General features: G+C 37.9%; 1 protein-coding gene across 1 annotated transcript; it reads right to left on the reverse strand.

Annotated features, from left to right (window-relative positions):
- Positions 1–8,117: 8,117 nt before the first annotated feature.
- On the reverse strand, positions 8,118–23,098 carry LOC137261400 (cholinephosphotransferase 1-like). Its single transcript, XM_067799146.1, has 8 exons — positions 22,717–23,098; positions 17,309–17,456; positions 14,218–14,359; positions 13,470–13,554; positions 12,520–12,651; positions 11,834–11,992; positions 9,556–9,681; positions 8,118–8,735 (listed from the first exon to the last, which is right to left on the reverse strand). The coding sequence occupies exons 1-8, from the start codon at positions 22,939–22,941 to the stop codon at positions 8,595–8,597; spliced, it is 1,158 nt and encodes a 385-aa protein (XP_067655247.1). The 5' UTR covers positions 22,942–23,098; the 3' UTR covers positions 8,118–8,594.
- Positions 23,099–23,727: the final 629 nt, after the last annotated feature.

Raw genomic sequence — 23,727 nt, forward strand, 5'->3', positions numbered from 1 at the left:
TTTTGTTGATATAAATGATTTAAACATATTTTATTCACAAATGTGAAAGAGATTAAGGACAAGTTATCCTACATAAAATACCTGCTCATTTTACGCATTCTGCTCCATATGTGTGACATTTATCAAGGTTAATGAAGTGAAGGCTTCAGTTCAGTTTTGGTTTGTCAGTGCCCATTTGTAGGTTCTCTGGAGGGAAAGACTCTCTGCTCTTCAATCAGTTAATAGCTGAATCACAAAAGTTATGTTACTCTCACACCAAATGGCCTTCACTCCAGAATCACAGAGTTTGAGAGATATATCACAGCCCATCCAGACAACACTGATAAATGGGGCATGCCGACTTTATATGCTGATACAAATGTCACAGCTGGAAATTGTGCCTCATATCTCATGGTCATTGGATACTGGAGGAAACCCAGTAACTCTTCATTCCCCTACAATATAAGTGAATTGTCTCAAATGAAGTCATTTCCCAAATGAAAGTATTGTTCATAGTATGAAATAAAGCTTATTGAATTCAGTCCCTCTTAAAGACTGTAAAGTAACCTGAAGCCCCGATCATTTTTGTAACAGGTAACAAGGGCAGATAACTCTAAATCAAAGTGAACGAAACTGGTACTTCACGCTGAGCATTTATTAACGGAAGACAGTGTGACCATCAATAATTCAGTAACTATCAATTGTTGCATCAACAGTTTTTCGTTTCTACCATTGATTAATTGCTATCGGACACTGAACAAATGGAATCCATCAATAGTTGAATATAACATTAAACACCCAGTAGCTACCCAAGATATTGATCAGTCCATGTGTTTCTATCCTGACGTCACCATCTGTCACACATAAGGGAACATGACGATCAATATTTGATTGTATTTTATTAAAATAGATTCAATTTAGGTGCCATATAGAAAATGAAGAGTATAGTAGGTACAACACAGACAACCTATTATCTAGAAAGATGTCATACAAACCACAATGTTGTGAAAACAATACGACTACACTTTCACAATAGTAGCAGACAAAAACACACTTCACCAGTAAAAGACGAACCTGTCTTGGTTCTCACAACATAAAACAGCACAGACACAGGGCATAAAACATAAGGTTATAGGTTATATAAATACTCAAATTTTCTTGAGTTTCATTCTGTTTTTTCTTTTTAAGGAAGTGTCTAATTGCAATTTCATCAAAGTGCAGAGTTATCTGTAGTTCTTGCCACAATTTGACTGACATGTTAATGAGCCTCTCACCTTTAAAAAGTTGTAACATATCAGTGTCTGAAGAACAGTTTGTGAAAATTACATCTGGTTCACATGCATTAACACAGCAACAATTTCATTGATAAACACTATGTAAAACTGCAACACCATGACCAGCTTCTAGATGAGTGTGTAAGTAGTTTTTGTGTGCTCGGGACTAAGCTAGTAAAAACGACATAACCTTGCATTGCTTGTGAGTATTACAAATCTTCTGACAATCTAATAATTATCAAATACCCTGCAGTTTCATGGACAGTGGAAACCCAATTTTACCATGTGATCTCTGAGAACAGTATAACTTTTGTATGTTTTCAATCTATCAATATTGTATGTGCCAGGGGCAAGGATTTGAAAAAAAGAAGAAAACCAAACAAAAAACACTAAATCCACTGCTTGACATCATATCTTTAAATTGGCTTATTTCGTCTGAAATTCTGTATTGGTTGAAATCAAATGCTAAAACAAAAAAAAGAAAACAAAACAAAACACCCCAAAACATAAAAGAGTAGTTATTCTTCCAACAGGAATCAATGCATCATATTTCACATAAATCTGAATATATTTATAACTTTATATGAAGCAGAGATCACTATGCTTGTCAATATAGATACATTTTGTATGCCCTATTTCTACCAGCCATCACCAGTCCATAGTTACCTGTCTACATCCAGCACAGAATACAAGTAAACATGGCACATGGATGAAAATCACAAACTGACATTTTATACAACCTACAACTCTCATCTCTAGCCTCACACATCTACATCTTGGAATTCTACAGATTCATGGCACTAGTCATAGTGATTCTGTTCACTCTTCACAGCGTTTTCCTCCAAAAAATAGTACAGTAATACCCTTCCAATAGCACCAGAAAAACAGGAAATATTATTTGAAAAGACATTTGAAAATAGGTAAAATCTACAAAGTAGGTCAGGGAATAAATACTTTGTAAAGTACTAAATACAAAAACTGTAATAAGTAAAAACTTGTCACTGTATCTACACTGCAACAGTCAAGAAATAAAAATAGCAATCACACCTTACAGTGAACAATATTTGGATGGCTTTCAAAATGCACTTCAGTACACCCTACACCCAGCTTTATGTTATCAAATCCATGAGTAGGTTACAGTACACAAGAATGGGCTTATCACACCTTAACCATAGAAAAGAATAAAACCCTGACTGACTGTAAGATGAGCCAACACTTGAACCTGATGGCCACCTCTCTTCCATTAATGAGAACATTAATCGTATGTTATGTAACACATGCAACACATGCAACAGCTGTTTGGCATGTTGTGTGGCATATCGTAGTATTTAGAAAATCATGCTTACTTCCCAGGTACTGGTCTGAAAAGAATGTAAAATTTAAAAACTAAGATAAGGGTTTTTCTACCAAACAAAGCATGTACTGTTCCCATTCATCTTCTCTACTTGACTACTGGATGTTTACCACTTTAAATAAATAGCTCTATTTCCACACATGTAACACAAGACTTTTCATACTTTGTTATGGATTGAAAGAATTATTACTAGATTCAACTGAAGACTACTTTTCCAGCTGCCATGACAACAATTTGGCATGATTGCCGTGGCAATATATGTATCACATTAGCATCACAGACTATTCTAACTTGGGATCCCTGACAGAAACCAACCTAGTGAGACAATAACGCAGAATCTACCTACGTCTAACAAGATGACATTCGTCACTATGATAATCATATAATGTCACTGCTCAAACAGTCTTAACCTGGCCATTGTCCTAACACAAACTTGGAAATTTTAACTATAAACTGTATATTTATATATGCATCTCTCTTCCTACGCGTACAGGATGATTGACAGATGTCTATTGCAGGGGCAGAGGCTGGGTGGTCAGAGGCCAAGAAGGTTTGATTCAACTTAGCTGACAGCATGTTTCCACACTGGGTCGAAGAGAGGAAGAGAGATGCATAACGTGAGAAAGGATAAGTTTAAAAATTTACAAAATGTCTCAGTGCTAACATGGTCAGAGTCGTGCAAGTTGGATCAGACCTTTTGTAATTGTCATTGCTGTGAGAGTGAATTCCATTATTCTTTGTGTTAACACTGACTCTGACACCACAATTAACCTTGACTACTGATGTCCTCATTGTGTCACAATGGGTGTAGAGTTAACTGTGGCACCATGGTATAGTGTTAACAGTATCTGTGCTTACAATCTACAAGGGACTTACTGCTGGAATTGTTTGGTTGAACAGCATCCTTATGTAAACGTATGTAGTAAAACCACAGAATATGACCACATGCCTCACCAACAATTAAATAACTAAACTAATAAATAAAATGAAATAAAATATATATTTCACAGAACCCTCACCATGGTCACTGTATGTAAAAAGGAACTCCCCAAGAAGCACCTGTTCCAACTGTTGCAACCTACAGTTACTCTGACTCGCACTATGTAAATTAATGTTAATCAATTGATAGTGATAAAGAATCAGCTGACTCCAACACAACATTGCTAGACCTGTACATAGAACATGGCTGACTATCTGAAATACATCTATAACTGATGTATCTATAGAGTGAACAATTGAAAGAAATCTAGATTGTCATATCTGTGTCATATGAAACATCATCAGATACAATGCATCATTGATCATCCATGTCTTTCTGCCAATTCTTTAACTATCTAGATTTCAGACTCATCATTAGCACGATCAGGGAACAATGAACTGACCAAGGAAATGTTCTGACAGACTTTTGAGGTAAAATTGTCACTGTTCTTCATGAAGCTCTACATATATATGACTAAAAATTTTGATAACAGTTGAAGTCTCATGAAATAACGTTTCCAGATTGTACTAACTGTACACAGACTGACACAATCAGTTATATACCCCCTATCAAAATATAAATAACTTCCTGCACTTACACATTATTTTCCCACTAGAGAACCATTGACCTATGTCCATCAACCCAAACTGAACACCCCTATGTAGGACGAGTTTCATACCAAATTCATACACCGACTTGAAATTACCTGTAAAATATATTCGTGGACTGTCAGTGACTGTCCAATAGTACTGTCAAATAGTAATTTAAGAAGCTGCATCTTACAAAAACCAAGGAAATATTTAAGTTTGGTTACAACATAGAAGCCGAATCTGACTCTACCATCATGCTTTGTAATTGTTCCCTCTCAATCTTTGTCTGCTTCGCCAACTGCCTCCTGTACTTCTTCATACAATACGCCTGCCCATCTGGTGCTGGCTTCCCAACAACCCATTACCTATCTGTGGTATTCCAGATTTGTCAAAAGCAGATCAATGTCATGTAAACAAACCCTGAACAGCAGCTGTGGTGCTTAACTTATTTCTTGGCATATATCTATATATATTACATCTAACATCAAATAAACACGCGCACATTAAGCTATTGCTGCATGCACACCTCCTCATAATTATATCATTATTTTATAAGTGTATAATTCACTTCAAACACACACTAAAACAACAATATACTTCCATAAAACAGTTATCAATATCTGTGAGTATTCTACCTTCACTGGGATTAAAAACTGGAAAGACATATAGAAGTCGGTTATTTTCTCATCTATGAAAAATCTGAATCCTGGGGAACTTGCATAAAGACTGCTATACATACCTGATAGTATTCACATGAAAGCACATAACAAATTATTGGAAACCATGTGATCAATGATCCATTTCAATACAAAAATATTTTTACAAAATTATGAACATAATTATGATAGCAGTGCTCCATCCCTGAAAAAGTGTCCACCAGCAATCAAAAATGTGTCTGCCATTAAGAAGCTGTTATTAAAAGGGAGGCCAATAACAGGGCAGGAAGTACTGCCATGAGCGAGTGAGTGAGTTTTTCGCTGCTTTTAGCAATATTCCAGCAATAAGGGTGAGTGACTCCAGAAATGGGCTTCACACATTGTATTCATGTGGAGAATTGAACCTGGGTCTTCGACTTGACAAGGGAACGCCTTTGCCACGAGACCACCCCCACCACCCCTATTGTCCTGACACAACCACATGGCTCACTGCTTTTACCCTGTTAACAAGTTCAGTGTCATCCTGACCTCGGACATAACCCTGACTTCAACCATTACCCAAACTTAAACCTGATGAAACCCAGACTGTTACCCTAAAAGTGATGTCAGTCTTGTATGATCCAATGAGTCTGCCACACAAAAGGGACATAACTGTGAATTGAGATGCCTTTCAAAACAGGAGTTCTGTCCATGTCCTGTTGCAGACCTCCCACTAGCAACCATGGCAACACAAGATACAACAGATTATGTTACTGATAAAACATCTTCATACATGTACAATGTAAAATTAACAAATATGTCTGAAATATCATACAAGTTTAAACAATGACACAGAACCCCTGAACTTGGCCAGCACAGGCTGAAATGCAATATGAAAAAATGCATTTTTATCCCATACAAAAACCCCATAAGTAATCATATGAATGGGTAACTACGACTATGTGCACGCATTATTCAGTTTTCCAATCATCAGATGTGTTTATTATGTTGAAATGAGATATTATGCTGTGTGAGAGATCACTGTAACCATGGTAACACTGTCACTGTGGTCATGGTAACACACACTGGTTTGTTGTTTAATGCCATGCCTGTCAATATTCCATATGAGGCAATCAATATTCCATGAGGCAAACAGCTTGACTTCACTAACAATCTCTTAATAATTCTTACAATCTAATCAAAACAAACTTCTAACTGATGATAGAAAGAACAAAACATGAACATTAGAGTATGGTCTTGGTTGACACATTAAGCACACAGTAACTTATAAGATCAACCTGACTGATACCAGATTTTGTTCTCAAAAATGATACCTCTGCAAGAAATTCTGATGCCAGCTCCATAGGAGGTCACTTCAGTTCGAATAACTGACACCATCCAGTCAGCAACTGTGACTTCTACATCCTTACTGGCAAACAAGGATAAGTTAAACACTGACCTGACAAATGATCCATATTAGCATGTAAGAGTGCTGCCAATTGGTGTTTGCCATAGTGAGCAAAAGGGCCCCATGTTGTCCGTGACCACATGGGAGCCTTATGAGCAACATGTGTGCAGCTAAGCACAGAATTAATTTCACTGCCATTCACTGCATGTGCACTAGCCTCACATCTACTCTCCCTTTCACAAATCAAATTAGATTACTCATTGCCATACACTGCCTACTTCTCATAAATGAATTCTCTGCACTGATCCAACTTACCCATGTCTGCCATTAGTACATGCATTCATAATTGCATGTCTCAATATAACTAGCACTGCCAAATACTGAAAAACCTGTGCTACTATTTTTCTGAAAACATTTTACAGATCACACACATGAATTGAGCTGTTCATATCTACAATGAAATCTATGCCCCAAATAGAGCACTATTGAGGTTCTGTTTTCTTGAGACAAATTTCTTTTACAAAGGTCATAAATGTTTTCATTAGAGAACAATTCAAAATAGTGCTGGCAATCATTTTGACTGAGTGATCAAAGTTTGTAATCAAATCTTGCAGACAGGTATCGTATCTGAGAGATTATCATGAGACTGAAGTGCAATTAGGATACAGATGTGAGGGAAAGGCTGAAAACAGATAGAGCATATTGGATGGAAACCATACATAAGTATTTTAATGTACAAACTATTTCAAAATTTACTTCCATTATACAAACTCATAAATAAATAAGCAATCAATCATGAATACAAAATGTTGACATTTACAATAATTTCACATAAAACCAAAATGGCAAGCACTGGCAGGTTTCCATTCACAGTAAACCACTCACCTAGCCTCATTGCTTGCTCATCTTGAAGTAAATACCTTCCAAAGGTTCCATGCTGTTCAAACTAAGTAAGTTTAACTGCACATTGCAGTGTTTGCAACAATATGTCCCCCTGGTGAAATTGGTGCTTTCAATAACTCCACTAGCAGAAGTTATAATTTTTTTATCTATTATCAGAATCTGGAGAAAGTCACTGTTAAGCTTGTCGTTCCTTCAGCTGACTTCAGAAATTAGTCCCTTACACGAAGCAACGTATACTAAGGTTGACCTTAACACCCATTTCTTAACACTGTACACTTACCTATCACCTTCGTGTTTTGTGAATGGAGGCCATACATTGTTTTAAGAATCAACATGCAACAAACATTGCTTGATGGTATTAGACCATGTGTGAAGTAATGTAGATGACATAAACAACTTTCAGCAACTCGCACAGTTTGACTGTCAGTGTACTCTCAGCATGTCAGTACACAACGTTTGAGGAATGAAGTGGTCACATGATCAACATTCATGCTTTGTTCGTGCAGATATGACACAGACACTTATTGTTTGTTTCCTGGCTTTGCATAAGTTAGCAGAGTAGAAGACTGTCAGAGCTGGATGTTATTCTGTTAAGTTCAAAGTCAAGTTAAATGGTTTCCTAAGTTTAAGAGAGAAGGCTCCAACATGATAATAAGGACCTCCTCTCACCAGTTGTTCAACAAGAGGTACATTTTTGTGATGGAAAGCCTGAGATATGGATGAGAATAGTGCATTTCTAAATTTGTGGCTTTTAACACTTTACCGTTAAATCAACTCCTCCAGGAGCTCTAATGAATAACAAGATTTGTGGTGGGTATGATAATATTTCCAGTACAAATTAAATATGTAAAGGAAAAAGCATGTTTCTGGACAAAAGGTTACGCGGAAGTGAACCACTTGTATTCAACAAAATCTCTTCTCACATTGCTATGCCCAGCTGCTAAGGAAACCACAGCAACCTTCTTCAAACATGCCTAAGAAAGCCTAAGAATATGTTTTTTCTATGGCACTAATCTAAATAAGCAACATTTCAAATTAATCTGTTTTTAGCAAGCACCCATGTTGGGAGTGCCTTCTTAGTTACTGAGTTACTTCCATCCTCTGAGTTACATAGTACATATCTCATAAGAAACAGAGAAACAAAACACCTACAACCATTTTGTTTTCAATTTTCACTTTAACAATCATATTTTAAGTTTTCCTACACTTTATGTTGATGCAATTTTTATCTGATCTTGATTTAGCAATAAATTAAGGACTAAAAACATGTATGAAGCAAAACACATGCACGTATGACAAGCTTGTCAACTAACACAGCTACTAGAGGATGAGCAGTATGAATGACACAAAAGAAAGGTGCATGTTTGATCAGTTTGGATTAAAATCAACAACTAGTGACAACATCAGGTCTGTTCTACAATTCAATAAATATAAGAAAATAACAAGGGAGGTAATTCCAGTCAGTCAGTGTCTCAGCTTTTCTTGTCTTTGCCATTGGTAGTAGATTTTGGAGGGGGTTTCGAGGTGATTGTGAAACAGTATATGCCAAGGTAGTCGCAGATTTCTTGACAAACAATGTAAGAATATTTTACAATGTCTACTGTCACGTAGAGCTGGAAAAAAAGGGAAATGTATTAATTGTACAGGCAGATGACAAACATGTATACATTGCTACATTCAAATTCACCTGTTATCGAGCTGAAAATTGCCAATATGATCATGGAAAAAATACAAATTCAAGATGACTGCCATGGTATCCAAAGAAAATTGGATCTGAAACGTCCACAGTGAAAGTCACTGTTATAAATAAATAGGTTTTGTGATTGGATTCAACTTAATATATCCAGAGGGCTCACTTGTACAACCTGAAGAATTTGAATGTTGATCTTTGTGCAACTTGTATTGAGAATGGTAATGTTGTTGGTTTCAACCTCATAAGTAACCCCAAACAGATATGCAAGACTGCCACAATACCAAAGGCCATGAAACATCACATATCTTGAAACACTGGTCACCATCAGATACACATTGTGGAGTACTGTTTCATCCTCAATGACAAGGGCCCCATAGGAGGATGTGAGAGAGCAAGTTTAGTTTTACGTCGTTATAGCACTATTCCAGCTATATCATGGTGAGGGACACCAGAAATGGGCTTCACACATTGTACCCATGTGGGAATCGAATCTGGGTGTTGTGACACAAGCAACTTGGTTACCACCGCCCCATCGATGACGTCACTTCCAAAAAGCTGCAGTGGTGACACCTTGTAAATTTTCCCAGGCATCTTTTTATAGCAGAATGGAAAAGAGATACACTGGCTTATTGAGGATTCTTCAGGATAATCAAACATTATTAAAGACTATCAAGGCTTATGCAAACCAGCAGTCTTGAGGGTTTGACAACTTAGTCTCCAATTACGTCATGCATACTTACAGAGCATATCCACAACAGGAAGTATTCATTAAAGAAGTTATTGAAGTACTGGTTTAAGAACATCAATCCGGGTCCCACCAACCCTGAGTCCAGCAAGTTCATCTCGCTCTTCGTCATATTCGCCACCTGAAAAATACACAAGTCCATAACTATGGACACCATGTGTTAAGTTTGCAGTATTCTACCAAATATACTAGCCACATAAAGAAACTGTGCACTGTCAAAGTATTATCCCAGGTGATAAGTACAATAACAATGTCAGAGGTACATATAAACTTTAATGGAGGGATCATGAGACCATAACAAGTCGGGGGATTTCAACTGAATAGTCAATCATAAAGAAGTCACAAGTTCACAAGCGAGACAGGTCAAATGACTCATTTAGGGCTCTGTCCACCATTGGCACTGACAATAGCAGAGCATCGACGATGCATAGCCTATCAAATGTACAAGGAAGGCTTGTGGGATGTGATGCCAGATTCTCTCAAGCTCATTTGCAAGGTCATGGACGTTATCTCGTGGATGAGGAAGACAACGCAGACATAGATCCATCTCTTCCTAAACTTGCTATGTCGCAGAGAAACAGTAAGTAAGTCTATGTTGTGATGTTGCAAGAAATCCATAGCAACCCTTGCCGTATGAGGGTGGGCATTGTCCTGTTGGAATGTTAACCCAGGGCCATGACGTTGCAAGCTTGTCGATGACACTGTGTCAGGTCAGGTTGTATGGCGGGACATCGTAGTCTGATCCCGCGATGACGTAAATGTTGCCGAACTGTGTTGGGGTGAATAAAGCAAAGTCCTGGGATGGTCCGGGCTGTTATCACTGCATTCTGAAACCTGTGGCAAAGATGGGTCACCCTTATCCATCCGTCCTGACTTGGTGTTGTTACACATGGACATCCAGAATGTGGCCGATGAATGACGTCATTTATGTTCTTGTAGCGTCTCACCTTTACAGAAATGGTGTTCCGGAGGCAGTGCATCCACTTGTCGTTGAGACTTTCCCCCATCCCAATGGCCTCATGACGTTGTGCAGACGTTAGCCTTGGCATGATATGTGTTTCAATAGCTGTTCAATTTTTGTAACAACTGCAAGGGCAGGGATTGAGCTTTCCAAAGTGACAGTATATGTGTGGCATTCATTTGCTCTGTCTCTGTTTCCCAGAATACACGTGCAACAACACACTGCATATCGCAAGGACACAACCACCGAGGTCACGGACTCTGACATGTGCATGCATGTTGGATACATGTCATTAATCTCTGAGTTTGAATCCTTATGTGTCTACACAGGTTTCATAAATTTTTTAAAATCTAAATATTTTAGATATTTAAATACTTACCTTACCATAGGGCTTATGCATATTACCTCAAGACCTATGGTAAGGTAAGTAAAATTTTTTATTAAAATCTAAATATTTTAGATATTTAAATACTTACCTTACCATAGGTCTTGAGGTAATATGCATAAGCCCTATGGTAAGGTAAGTAAAAAATTTAGATTTTAAATTTTTGTGTGCACAGTTTGTTTATGTGCCTAGTATAGTTACAAGTGCAATGACTGCAACATCCCATGTATTAGATTAGTAATAATGACTGATGATATACATAAACTGTGATGCTTCTAAATTCTATTACAGACTCAGCTGTCCAAGCATAGGTATGTCACCTCACCTGTAATGTGAAGCATGCTGATTTCTCTTTTCTCCATTAATTCCAAAGTTACACTCAAATATTTATGAATAGACAGATACTCAGGTAATGATTATCGATCTTTATAATTTAGCCAATGTCACCATGACATTAAAACTATAATATTGCTGAGTTTACAGTCACATTGATGAGTACTGCAGTCATCTTATCCCATTATCATCTCATAAAACTCAAATCACTACGCTAGCAAACCCTGAAACTGTTTGCATGTTTAACAGTTCCTGGCACTGTTAAGGAACATAACTCTGCTAAATATTCTGCAAAGTCTTGTATGACTATGAGAGGTCTGTCCTAAGTGAGTGAGTGAGTGAGTTTAGTTTTACGCCGCACTCAGCAATATTACAGCTATATGGCGGCGGTCTGTAAATAATCGAGTCTGGACCAGACAACCCAGTGATCAACAACATGAGCATCGATCTGCGCAATTGGGAACCGATGACACGCATCAACCAAGTCAGCGAGCCTGACCACCCGATCCCGTTAGTCGCCTCTTACGACAAGCTGAGTCGCCTTTTATGGCAAGCTAAAGGACAAGGTAAATGATGTGAACACATTCAACTCACCACCAATCTGTTGGTGACTTTTGCTGCCAGCAGCCCAAAACTAAGTATATAAAGACATGGATGACGCTCAAACACGTGAGTGGGTGACTTAGCCTGGATGAGGGTGCCCAGGACAAGGGCCAGGATGATGGGGAACACTGGGAATATTGTACTGGTGCCCTGGAAATATACACAATATCATCATAAAGCTACTCTGATTTGTACTGGTATATATCATCAACATTGCTGTCATTCTCATAGAATATAATACTGCACACTTCATGCTACACAAGATTTAAGTCTTATAAAGATGCCACCATTTGTCATAAACAGTTCCCACTAAACGTTTAACTCCTGACCTTATGACAAGGATAATGATGGAGCTGATATATTCCTGTATTAATTTAAAATAACTGGAAAAGAACCATATGCACATTCACCCCTACTTGACTCGCTTGTTAGAAAGATATCTCAAATACCACTGCAAATGTCTTACTGAATAGGACTATACCCAATTAAAATAATACAAACGAACAAGTCTTTTCCACCTTAAGAGTCAATGGACGAGGCAGACATTCTACAGATCTACAAAGTTATTCTTAGAAACAGGTATTTTGTTTGGTGTTACTTATTGTGGCTGATGGGTCATTGACCTTGAAAAAAAGACAATATACAGTGGATGACGGGACAAGATGAGAAAGGCCTACCGCAACAGTGGATCCGTTCTTGCCCACACCGCCCTTCATGACACACAAGTAGGTGCGGTACAACGCCACTGATGCTCCGAACAGGCTGAATAGTATCATTAAAATCTTCATCTCCACCCCTAAGACTGGGATCTGCAAGGAACATCATATGTTGGAAATGATTATGGGTGTAAGGATAGATTTTGAACTATCGATGCATTGCAATTGTTTAGGAATCAATAGCAATTAATTGATTGGGAATATGAATTACTGTCAATAAATAGATAATTGTTGTGACTATCAATAAATTTTGACAAAACGTTCAGATGCAATCCCTGTGAATATTAAGAAGCGGAAGTATACCGTGGCAATTTTACCAAGACTATACCTACAGGAAAAACAGCAAGATGCAAGATTCGAATCGTTTGATTTGCACCGGTTGGCTGAAGTGTAAGATACACATGCTTCAAACAGTTCAAAATTAATACTGAGGTGTTTGGTAGGCTGAATACATTGTTCACTGGCCTATCGGGGTCCACAGGTTGATGTTTGTTTATGTCCATAAGCCCCCTCATGATACATGACCCGTGAACAAGTTATAATGGGCCCAGAGGGACCAGAAAACAACCTATTTATCTTACCGAACACCACAGTACAGTTAAGTCTCATCAATCCATCTTCTTTTTATCCAACAATCGGCTTTATCAGACGCATTTGTTGGTGACAAATAGAATAAAAGTAATTTAGTCACAATTATTTAGTCTGACATGCTCGATAAGCCAACAATTTGCTGTGTAACGGGCGACAGTGGATTAACGAAACTTGATTGTATTGTATTAATTTGGAACTGTTTGAAGCATGGGTATTGGATGACCAACAATGAACCATCCTGACTATCTGATTGGTTAAATCATCTCGTTCAAGCGAAACAAGTGTCCAGACAGCCTGAGGGAGACTGATCCTGCACCTACCTGTATATCCCAGAATGAATCCCCCATTATTGTAGACACTAGGTGCACAAACATAACTGTAAACTGGCCCTCTGTGGCATCCAGGCTGAAATGAAATACATCATTTCACCATGGTTACAGGGGTAAATAGTATCTTACACAGGATCACCTGAAACACTGACCAACATGGTGCTGTAGGCCAGCCATAGTTGACACTTAGGAAGAGTCGGGTTTCTTCTGGTAACTAATTCTACAAAATTGTGATGATTTCCACCATTTGCACCGTCAACACTTTGCCGGTCATTACAATACTATGTATACAGACCATAGGCCTTACGAACAATACAAATAAAGTATCTTGATCTTGAGTTGTTTAATTGTAAACGTTTCCAAGGGGATAATAAATTGTAAGGTTGTGTTAAAGCTAGCAACTATAAGACTGTGTTTCAAGTAGCAGGGACATGGTTGCACACAGGCAGACTTAATTACCATAAGGATTGTTCTTACAGCTGGATTATCTTCACTCAAACACTGTATACAATACGCCATTTGAGTAAAAGGATATTTGACCAGCAAAAGTCTTAAAAATCAAAATCTACTTCATGATAAAATATCAAGCTACACCATGATCCTGTACAGCAGTTTGATTCAAACTGTAACATCCCCTCGCTTCCTGGAAAACAACTTTTCAAATAAAATCTTTCAGTATTCAAGAACTTACACTAATGGAGGCTAACTGTTACTTTATCTAAACAAAGCCAATACTCACGGGCCAAACCTGAGTTTGCCGCAGACGTAAGCCTGCCAGTGTGCACAGTAAAATAAAAACACAGCCATTAAGTTCTCAAACAGCATCCATCCAGGGTTTTTCCCCAGCTTCATTGCGATGCTCACTCCCAGCATGACAAACACTGAAATAACAAAATATTGGTTAGTCAAGTGGAATGGAGAGATAGTTTGACATCTGGACACCGACCAAAGTCTGTTATTGCATAATAACTGCCATCTATCTGACTAAAATGTTTACTCTTTGAATCTATGAACAGGTGCTCATGTCATCATGATTTCCCCATACTAAGCACATCATTGTACCACAGGCCTTGACGGCCATAATCTACGGAAATAAAGGCTGTTGAGAGTTTAGTTTTATGCAGCACTCACAACATTACTGTCACAATGGCATTTACACCTTACTGTCATATTGGCACTCAGCACCTTAGTGTCACAATGGCACTTACACCTTACTGTCATAATGACACTTACACCTTACTGTCATAATGGCACTCAGCACCTTAATGTCATAATGGCACTTACACCTTACTGTCATAATGGCACTCAACACCTTACTGTCATAATGACACTCAACACCTTACTGTCATAATGACACTCAACACCTTACTGTCATAATGGCACTCAACACCTTACTGTCATAATGGCACTTACACCTTAGTGTCATAATGGCACTTACACCTTACTGTCAAAATGGCACTCAGCACCTTACTGTCATAATGACACTCAGCACCTTAATGTCATAATGACACTCAGCACCTTACTGTCATAATGGCACTCAGCACCTTACTGTCATAATGACACTCAACACCTTAATGTCATAATGGCACTTACACCTTACTGTCATAATGGCACTTACACCTTACTGTCAAAATGGCACTCAGCACCTTACTGTCATAATGGCACTCAGCACCTTAATGTCATAATGGCACTTACACCTTACTGTCATAATGGCACTCAACACCTTACTGTCATAATGACACTCAACACCTTACTGTCATAATGACACTCAACACCTTACTGTCATAATGACACTCAGCACCTTACTGTCATAATGGCACTCAACACCTTACTGTCATAATGGCACTTACACCTTAGTGTCATAATGACACTCAACACCTTACTGTCATAATGGCACTCAGCACCTTACTGTCATAATGGCACTCAGCACCTTACTGTCATAATGGCACTCAACACCTTACTGTCATAATGACACTCAGCACCTTACTGTCATAATGGCACTCAGCACCTTACTGTCATAATGGCACTTGCACCTTAGTGTCATAATGGCACTTACACCTTACTGTCATAATGGCACTCAGCACCTTAGTGTCATAATGGCACTCAACACTTTACTGTCATTATGGCACTCAACACCTTGCTGTCATAATGACACTCAGCACCTTACTGTCATAATGGCACTCAACACCTTATTGTCATAATGGCACTTACACCTTACTGTCATAATGACACTCAACACCTTACTGTCATAATGGCACTTGCACCTTAGTGTCATAATGGCATTTACACCTTACTGTCATAATGACACTCAACACCTTACTGTCATAATGGCACTTACACCTTACTGTCATAATGGCACTTACACCTTACTGTCATAATGACACTCAGCACTTTACTGTCACAATGACACTCAGCACCTTACTGTCATAATGAAACTCAGCACCTTATTGTCATAATGGCACTTACACCTTACTGTCATAATGGCACTTACACCTTACTGTCATAATGGAACTTACACCTTACTGTCATAATGGCACTCAGCACTTTACTGTCATAATGACACTCAGCACCTTACTGTCATAATGGCACTTACACCTTATTGTCATAACGGGTTCACGTACATTTATTCATCACAAACAAGATTGTGCCATGCCTGTTTGCCATTGACGAAGGTAAATACCACTTTGCCTTTTGTCGTTACAGTTATAGCTTTGGAAACGTCACCAATACATTACGGGGCACCAAAAGAATAAATGAGCAAGTGAGTGTAGTTTTACACCACACTTAGCAACAGCTATATGGCAGTGGTTTGTAAATATCGAGTCTGGACCAGACAATCCAGTGATCAGCAGCATGAGCATCAATCTGCATTATTGGGAAAAGATGACGTGTAAACCAAGTCAGCGAGTTTGACCACCAGATCCCATTAGTCACCTCTTCTTACAAGAATGAACTGATGAAGACCTATTCTAGCATTGGCAAGGAACCTGCGAGACAATTATCATCAAGGTACAATAGTGGCGATGTCACATGTATCCTGATAATTTACATTTTCTAATAACAGTACAGATATAATAGACAAAATGCCTAAAACTTCATTTGTTATGCAGCAGAACTTGTGTTACATCCACACACACTTAAACAGTTGTTCATCTAATAACATTTCAGCATTTAATTGTTAATGCTTAAGAAAGTACAGCCAAACATATTCAGTATACCTTAATCTAGCACGCATAAATCTGAAACTTGAAAGTCAAGTTTCCTTTGGGATGTTGTTTCTACACAAATGGTTTAACAAACAACTTAATGTAATTTATATCAGAATTCCAAATCACTGAAAAAAAACCTCGTAAGTCTGCTTTTTGTACTTCTCTTTGTACTCTCTTAACAAAAGTAAGGCATCGCTCATACTGACCCTTTGTAACTGTGGTGATGTGACAATAATTGAGACTTTGTGACTATGGTGACTATCATAGACCCTTGTGATACAGATATCCTGATATCATAGACCCTTGTGACACAGATATCCTGATATCATAGACCCTTGTGATACAGATATCCTGATATCATAGACCCTTGTGATATAGATATCCCAATGCACCATAGACCCTTGTGATACAGATATCCTGATGTTTTGCCTAATGTGTTTTGTCTTGCGTAGGTGATGATGTAAAAATCGATACTATTGACGAATCATTACACCACTAATTACTACACGTCAGTTGCGATAGAAACAAGTTGAAGAAAGTTTCAAAATGTCTACCGTGTGATGATCTACCTCCGAGTACATTGGGAGAATACACGCAACACTTGTGGATTCTGAGACTTACCTGTTGACACGGAGTCACACCCATGGTCAAACAGCTCCCCAAGTGGTGTGTTGGACTTAGTCCGTCGTGCCTGCTTGCCATCAATGGCATCCAAGGACTGGTAGACAAACAGTCCAAAACCACACAGGAAGTAAGCCCATGATGGGACCTGTAGAGAGGACACACACACAGATACAAGTAATGGCAAGAGGTACAAGGCTCATGCAATTCAGAACACAAGTAAATGCATATAAGGACATAGGTAAAGAAGCAATATTGGTCTCACGTAAGGACAAGAGTAAAGACTTTCTGCAAGTAGGGAAATACACAAAGAAGCAGGTCCAGTGAGAGGGATCAAAGCTGGGATACAAGTACAGAGACAAATATGGACATATGTAATGTTTATGGGACATGGAAACAATGAAACATAACAAGTAAGGACCAAAGAAGGGATTCAGGGACACAATCCAAAATGCGTTTGTAATGTTACGAACTTACGACCTACTGTAACTACATGTCTTATCATAAGATTACAAATGTTGTAGCACTACAGATGTTTTGTGAATCAGACCCCTGCTGGTCATGCAAATACATACACAAGTAAAGCTACATGTAACAACGCCAGTGATTGAGTGAGTTTAGTTTTACGCCACACTCAGCAATATTCAGCAATAAACCAGTGATCAACAGCATGAACATTCATTGGAGCAATTGGGAACTGATGACATGTGTCTACCAAGTCAGCAAGCCTGACCCTCTGATACCATCAGTCACTTCTTACAATAATACCACAAGTAACAACATGTGCAATGACCTGAGTAGTGGAGGTAGGGACTCCTCTTTTCAATCATTCTTACTTCCTCTTCGATACCTGGAACCTACTTCATCATTACCAAGAATCCCATAGTCATACCCTAAATGTTCAATACTTTCCCCCCTACTGTAATACTACCATTGGAGCCTGAAATTCATAAATATGCAGATCCGTACCATGTATACCAAAAGCCAGATAAATTAACTTGGAAATGTGACCCTGTGATGACACTCATGACATTCTTGATAATGACCATTGAATATCTCTATGTTATATAATAGCTGTGTGATTAGCTCCTATCTCTGACCCGGATATAACCGGTATAACACACTGTAAAAGAATTGTTGCCAAAGGTCACCATACACATACACTTGACACATTGGACATTCGCACTTCTGTGACATTTCCTGAATGTCAGCAACTGTTAAATCTTGAACAAGTGTTGTGACACGTCCTTTAAACAGTTAGACAAAGTGTTTACATTAATACATATAATGAAGCACAGCACAGGATCTTGGCAAGCAGAAAGTCATCATAAACTGATTTAGAAAATGAAACAGCCAATGTTCATATGTTTCTGATTAATTACCCCACATGTCTAATATGTAGTTCTAAATCTTAATGAACTCAGACTTAACATGTCTGACGTTTAGTTCAAACGTTAACGCAAACCTTATGCAGATGAACTGTAGGGGGATCATACATCAAATTGCTAAAAAGCATGTGCAAATATCATGCATGTGAACAGCTGTGTTTTGGAGTAAATTTTGCTGAGTTAGTGAGTTTAGTTTTACACTGCACTCAACAATATTCCAGCTATATGGCAGAGTTCTGTAAATAATTGAGTCTGGACCAGACAATCCGGTGATCAATAGCATGAGCACTGATCTGCGCTATTGGGAACAGATGACTGAGTCAACCAAGTCAGTGAGCCTGACCACCTGATTATGTTTGTCACTTTAACGACAAGCATAGTCACCCTTGTGGCAAGCATGGGTTGCTGAAGACATATTCTACCCCTGATCTTCACAGTTTTGTTAAGAATTCTCCCATTTTAGCTGAGTTCTTAAAATCATTTATTGAACTCGTGACAATAATATTTTCAACATTATCAATGTGTTTTACCATATATCATTTCAACTGTAAACAGTACCTTAAAACAGTATTGAATCTTTTACAAATCTAGTTTATAAGAGTTGTCTGAAGTAAGTGGCTACATTTACACTAATGTATCTCAACATTTGATGCCTAGAATATTACACATTTGTAAATCATATCATATGTTGTACACAAATAGATGTATGTTCTATCACCTCTCTCCCACGGACAAACTAAGGGGCTGATCACTAGCTAATGTCATGGACGATATGTTATGCATGTCAATATCTCCTGCCAGCACCACACACAGTAAGCTAAACAAGTTGTAGGAAAGTAGGACATTGACAATACACATAAACATGTCTCTGCAGACTAATATGATTAGAACCATTTACTACATCTGCAATGTACATTATAAATTGTTAGTCATAAATTGGTTCTGTGAAAATACATTTACATCTTAGTGAAGTAAACAACTAGTCAGTGTCAATGGGCAGCTTAACACTGTAACACAGCTGGTGCATCAGCTGTTGTTAGTGGCTGAAATGAACATACACTGGGTAACACCTGGAAGCACTAACAAATCATATTCACCATTAACATTGTTTATTCAATTTGTTCATCATCAACAATGATGATCATGTTTTCAAACAGAGTTTTAACAGCCTTCAATACTGTTTACACAGTGGCTGAAGTTTAGCATGCAACTCAAGGGGCTATGTATAAAGTTACAGATTAACTCATCATTAAGGGGCTCACTAGAATCAACCTTTGTAGGGCTTCAACAACCACAGGATCCATTTAACTTCTGCGGGTTTAATGAAGCTTTGAACAGTTGTCCAGTTCAGTTCAGTTGTCAGTATCACAGCTAGTGGTGTTCTGATGATCAAAAATAGTATGAAAAATAATTATCGATTTTAAAAAACATATTTGATGAATTAAAATTGTGTTGTTTTAGTATGGCACACTTGAACATGTTAAATGAAATAAACTAACCACTAAATTTAATGAATATTCAACCAATTTTATTGTTTAATAACAATTCCAGTGGGTTTTTTTCATTGCATGACAGTATTAGCTAGAAAAAAACCCATATAATTGGTGACTACATTTAAAACGCATAAAAATTTGATAATAAATTTGAATATAATCGATAATCATTCATGACAAGTTCTCTGATAATCAACAGTGGATATGATTTCCGTTTACCAAATTGAATCACTTCATGCCAACTTGATGGTGAAAAGCAACATGGAGAACAGGCCTCAGACATCAAGCATCTTGGTAAAATACACCACACGGAGGCGGAGCAGACAAACACAGAAACACGATCAGGGAAAAAGCAGGAACTGAATCCATGGTCTATCAAGGGACATCACTCTGCACAGTGAACTATGCTGTCACTTGAAAAGGCCACCTGTGCCCTCCTAAATGTTTTCCAGAGGTGAAAGATGATTATTTGCGACTGGTGAAAGACCATTTGGCAACTAATTGATTAACATGACAAAAAGGCCAATCTGAGAGGTGAACACACATTCCCATTCCAAATAGCCAATACTGCAATATGCAGACTGAAAATTTCTACATTATGCATACATACACATAATGGCAATATGTCCATCTATCTGTCTATACTGAGATAAATTTGCTGAGTGTGCATATTGTGCACACTCAGGCGACAATGAATATGCCAAGAGTGACACTTTAAGGGAATGGCAATATTCTACTCGTAACAACATTATGGCAGTGGACATTAGAAATACTCTTCAAATACATCACCCATGATTGGAAATATACTTCGTCCTTACAAGCAAATTAAAGGAGGTGAATGTTACATATCAAATATATATGGTAACAAATACAAATATGTTTCACAAATACCACATAGCCAGCTGAGGCTTTTGTACATTTTTATCAGTAAAATAGTAAGAAAATAAACTATCTGATATTTTTTTATCGTGTTGGCAGAGATTATTTGTCATGACATGACACCACACCATTGTGAAATGAAATAGATAAGAGTGTTTACTATTAGTATTATCCAGCTGTTGTTAGGACATATTTGATTTAGTACATCTTGCTTTGACCATATAAAATTCAATCATTTATCTGTAAAGAGCAGAAAACTGCCAAACTGCTGGGTTTAAACACATACATGTCATACCATGATGACGGAGCATAATGAACTTCTTTAGATTCTTAATAATACTTATCACATCATTAGATTAAAGCATACGTTCATAGTACAAACATCCCCTTTCATTTTACACCTTGTAATGTATTATTGTTTCATAATCATGCAGTTTATCATGTGTGTTCATATCTGTCACACATCAGTCATTACTCTGAACAAATATATATCTTGTTGCAAGGTGACCAGTTCCTGACTTGTCAGCGTGAAGCATGGTGGTTTGGATTCTGCAGTCATCAGTCCATCTTGGCATTCTTAGTACAGCACATTCACAGAATATCATATTTGCCAAACTCACAAGACTGGACACATTTTAACAACTCTCTGGCATTTGAACAGTGATTGCTTTTGCTTTGTATATACTGCACAAATTCACACCATATACAGCTAATGAAGATCACTTTATATTGTCATGTTGCACCCAATGCAAGTAACCTTCTTCATCATCACTGCATGGCAGTTTTACTGGTATGAATTGCACAGATCAACATGGTGGGTCTCACATAAAAACTGTAAACAAGTCAGCATTCATGCTTATTTATAAATTTTCAAAAATTTCATCTAACGCTGGAAGTCACTGTGTCATAATATGAGGAATGGTAAAGCGTATTATTTTGCAGTGTTCAAGTGAAAATGAAATTGAATTAATGACTAAAAATATCAGATAAAAGCAACAATTAGTAATAAAAATCTTTCCTGTATGCAGTTTTTTTAGTAGTTCTGGTGATAGTGAAGTTCCTCAAGAATATCTCAGTAAGCTGATAAGAAAACGTCTGCTGCTGAAGAGAGTTGACAACAGGGTTTTGTTGCACCTGGTGTAAGTGGTAAAAGAATAAAGTTGTACCCTGGCTTGTATTTACATGTCCAATCAGAAACCTCTGTGTAAACAAATGCTGAGCACCATATTATCCACCGACATAAGCTGATTTCATTTTCAGACACATGTATTTGTTTCTAAGGAACAATACATATACCTGTGTATCTCCTTGAGGTATTGACTCTTTATTCCTACTGGCTAGATAGTGATATTAATATATCTGGCAGATAAATGCAGCAACTGTAAGGTCAGGTATTATGACTATTGAGGAAACCCACATTGACATGTAAAGCAGATGACTCATACCAAGATCATATTTCCCTGTGACAAACTTACATTACTCAAAATTGAAAGTTACGTCAGAACTTTTCTCGGCTAGTTAAAGAAAGGGTATCATAATGCCCAATATGTTTATGTAAACCATGTCACATCAATAGAAGGCGTTACTCAACTTACTGAGCGTCCCATACTGGTTAACATATACAATACATGTTCGACTTTCTACTTACGTCTTGTTTAGCATCGGGGCTGTAGTAAACGAGGACGAGAGTAGACAAGATATTGACAAGCAAACCCACGATCGTCAGAGTGTTTGGGGCCCAGGTGGTGGGTATTTGTTCTATAAGCCATCTCCAAAACACTTGCATAGGTGGTTCCAAAATGGATGTCCCTTCGGAACTATACTTGTGTTCTGACAGTCGCTTCAGCTGTGCAGATGTTAAAACCTCCATCATTATGTCGACTGGGAAGTACAGATGCACTACAAACGACGGCAGTCAGAAACTAACTGATATTTGTTTCAAGAATGCTTTCTTGTTTTTCTGTGTCAGCTGGGACCTTCCACATCACAAGGTTTTCGACCCACCATTAGAAAACAGCGGAAGTGTACAACGCGCAAGTGTATCTGCACGTTATGATAATACTTCCGGGTTATAGGTCAACTTGTCAGTCGGTAGAGTTCACGCATCGCGTTAATCGCTTCACATGAGCAAGACATAACTTACTACCTGTGGTATCTTTCCAATACGTTTCATTTTTTTACAAATAATGTTTAATGTTGTTTACTTTCATCTAACCAAGCCTGACTGTCATTGCCATGGATTTGTCTCATATTCCACAGTGACATACACTGTTACAGAAGCATCTGATGAGACAGGTTAAAGGGTGACACGATAAACTTGTAACACGGGTCTTAGGTAGACCTAGGATTGAAAACAATGAAGACCGTTAAGACCGAGACGGGCGGAAACTATTGGCTGCACTAACGACTCAATATTTTACACAAAAATCGTATATAAATCCTTCAATTTGCCTCTATGTGTTTTGAAGGCATAAGCTGGTGGAGAAGTGGAGAAAACAAGGGTTAAGGTTGCGGGTATACAAACTTGTCTTTGAACCCTAATAAGTGTTTATGCATTAGATTAAAGCTTAATCGAATTGAAACCTGTGACTCACGCATTATCTGGAATGTTTTGTGAAAAATCAACATACCTCCGAAACGCAAATTATTTCGGGAACTA

Source organism: Haliotis asinina, chromosome 14 (assembly GCF_037392515.1).
Source record: "Haliotis asinina isolate JCU_RB_2024 chromosome 14, JCU_Hal_asi_v2, whole genome shotgun sequence".
Classification (NCBI taxonomy): Eukaryota; Metazoa; Mollusca; class Gastropoda; order Lepetellida; family Haliotidae; genus Haliotis; species Haliotis asinina.

What these genes read in the sequence shown, in the direction of transcription:
- LOC137261400 (XM_067799146.1), bottom strand. Translation starts at nt 22,941, where the DNA reads ATGATGGAGGTTTTAACATCTGCACAGCTGAAGCGACTGTCAGAACAC. An exon ending in GCCCCGATGCTAAACAAGAC is followed by an intron (nt 17,457 to 22,716) that starts GTAAGTAGAAAG and finishes TCCTCTCTACAG; the next exon opens with GTCCCATCATGGGCTTACTT. An exon ending in ATTCATTCTGGGATATACAG is followed by an intron (nt 12,652 to 13,469) that starts GTAGGTGCAGGA and finishes TGTTCCTTGCAG; the next exon opens with ATCCCAGTCTTAGGGGTGGA.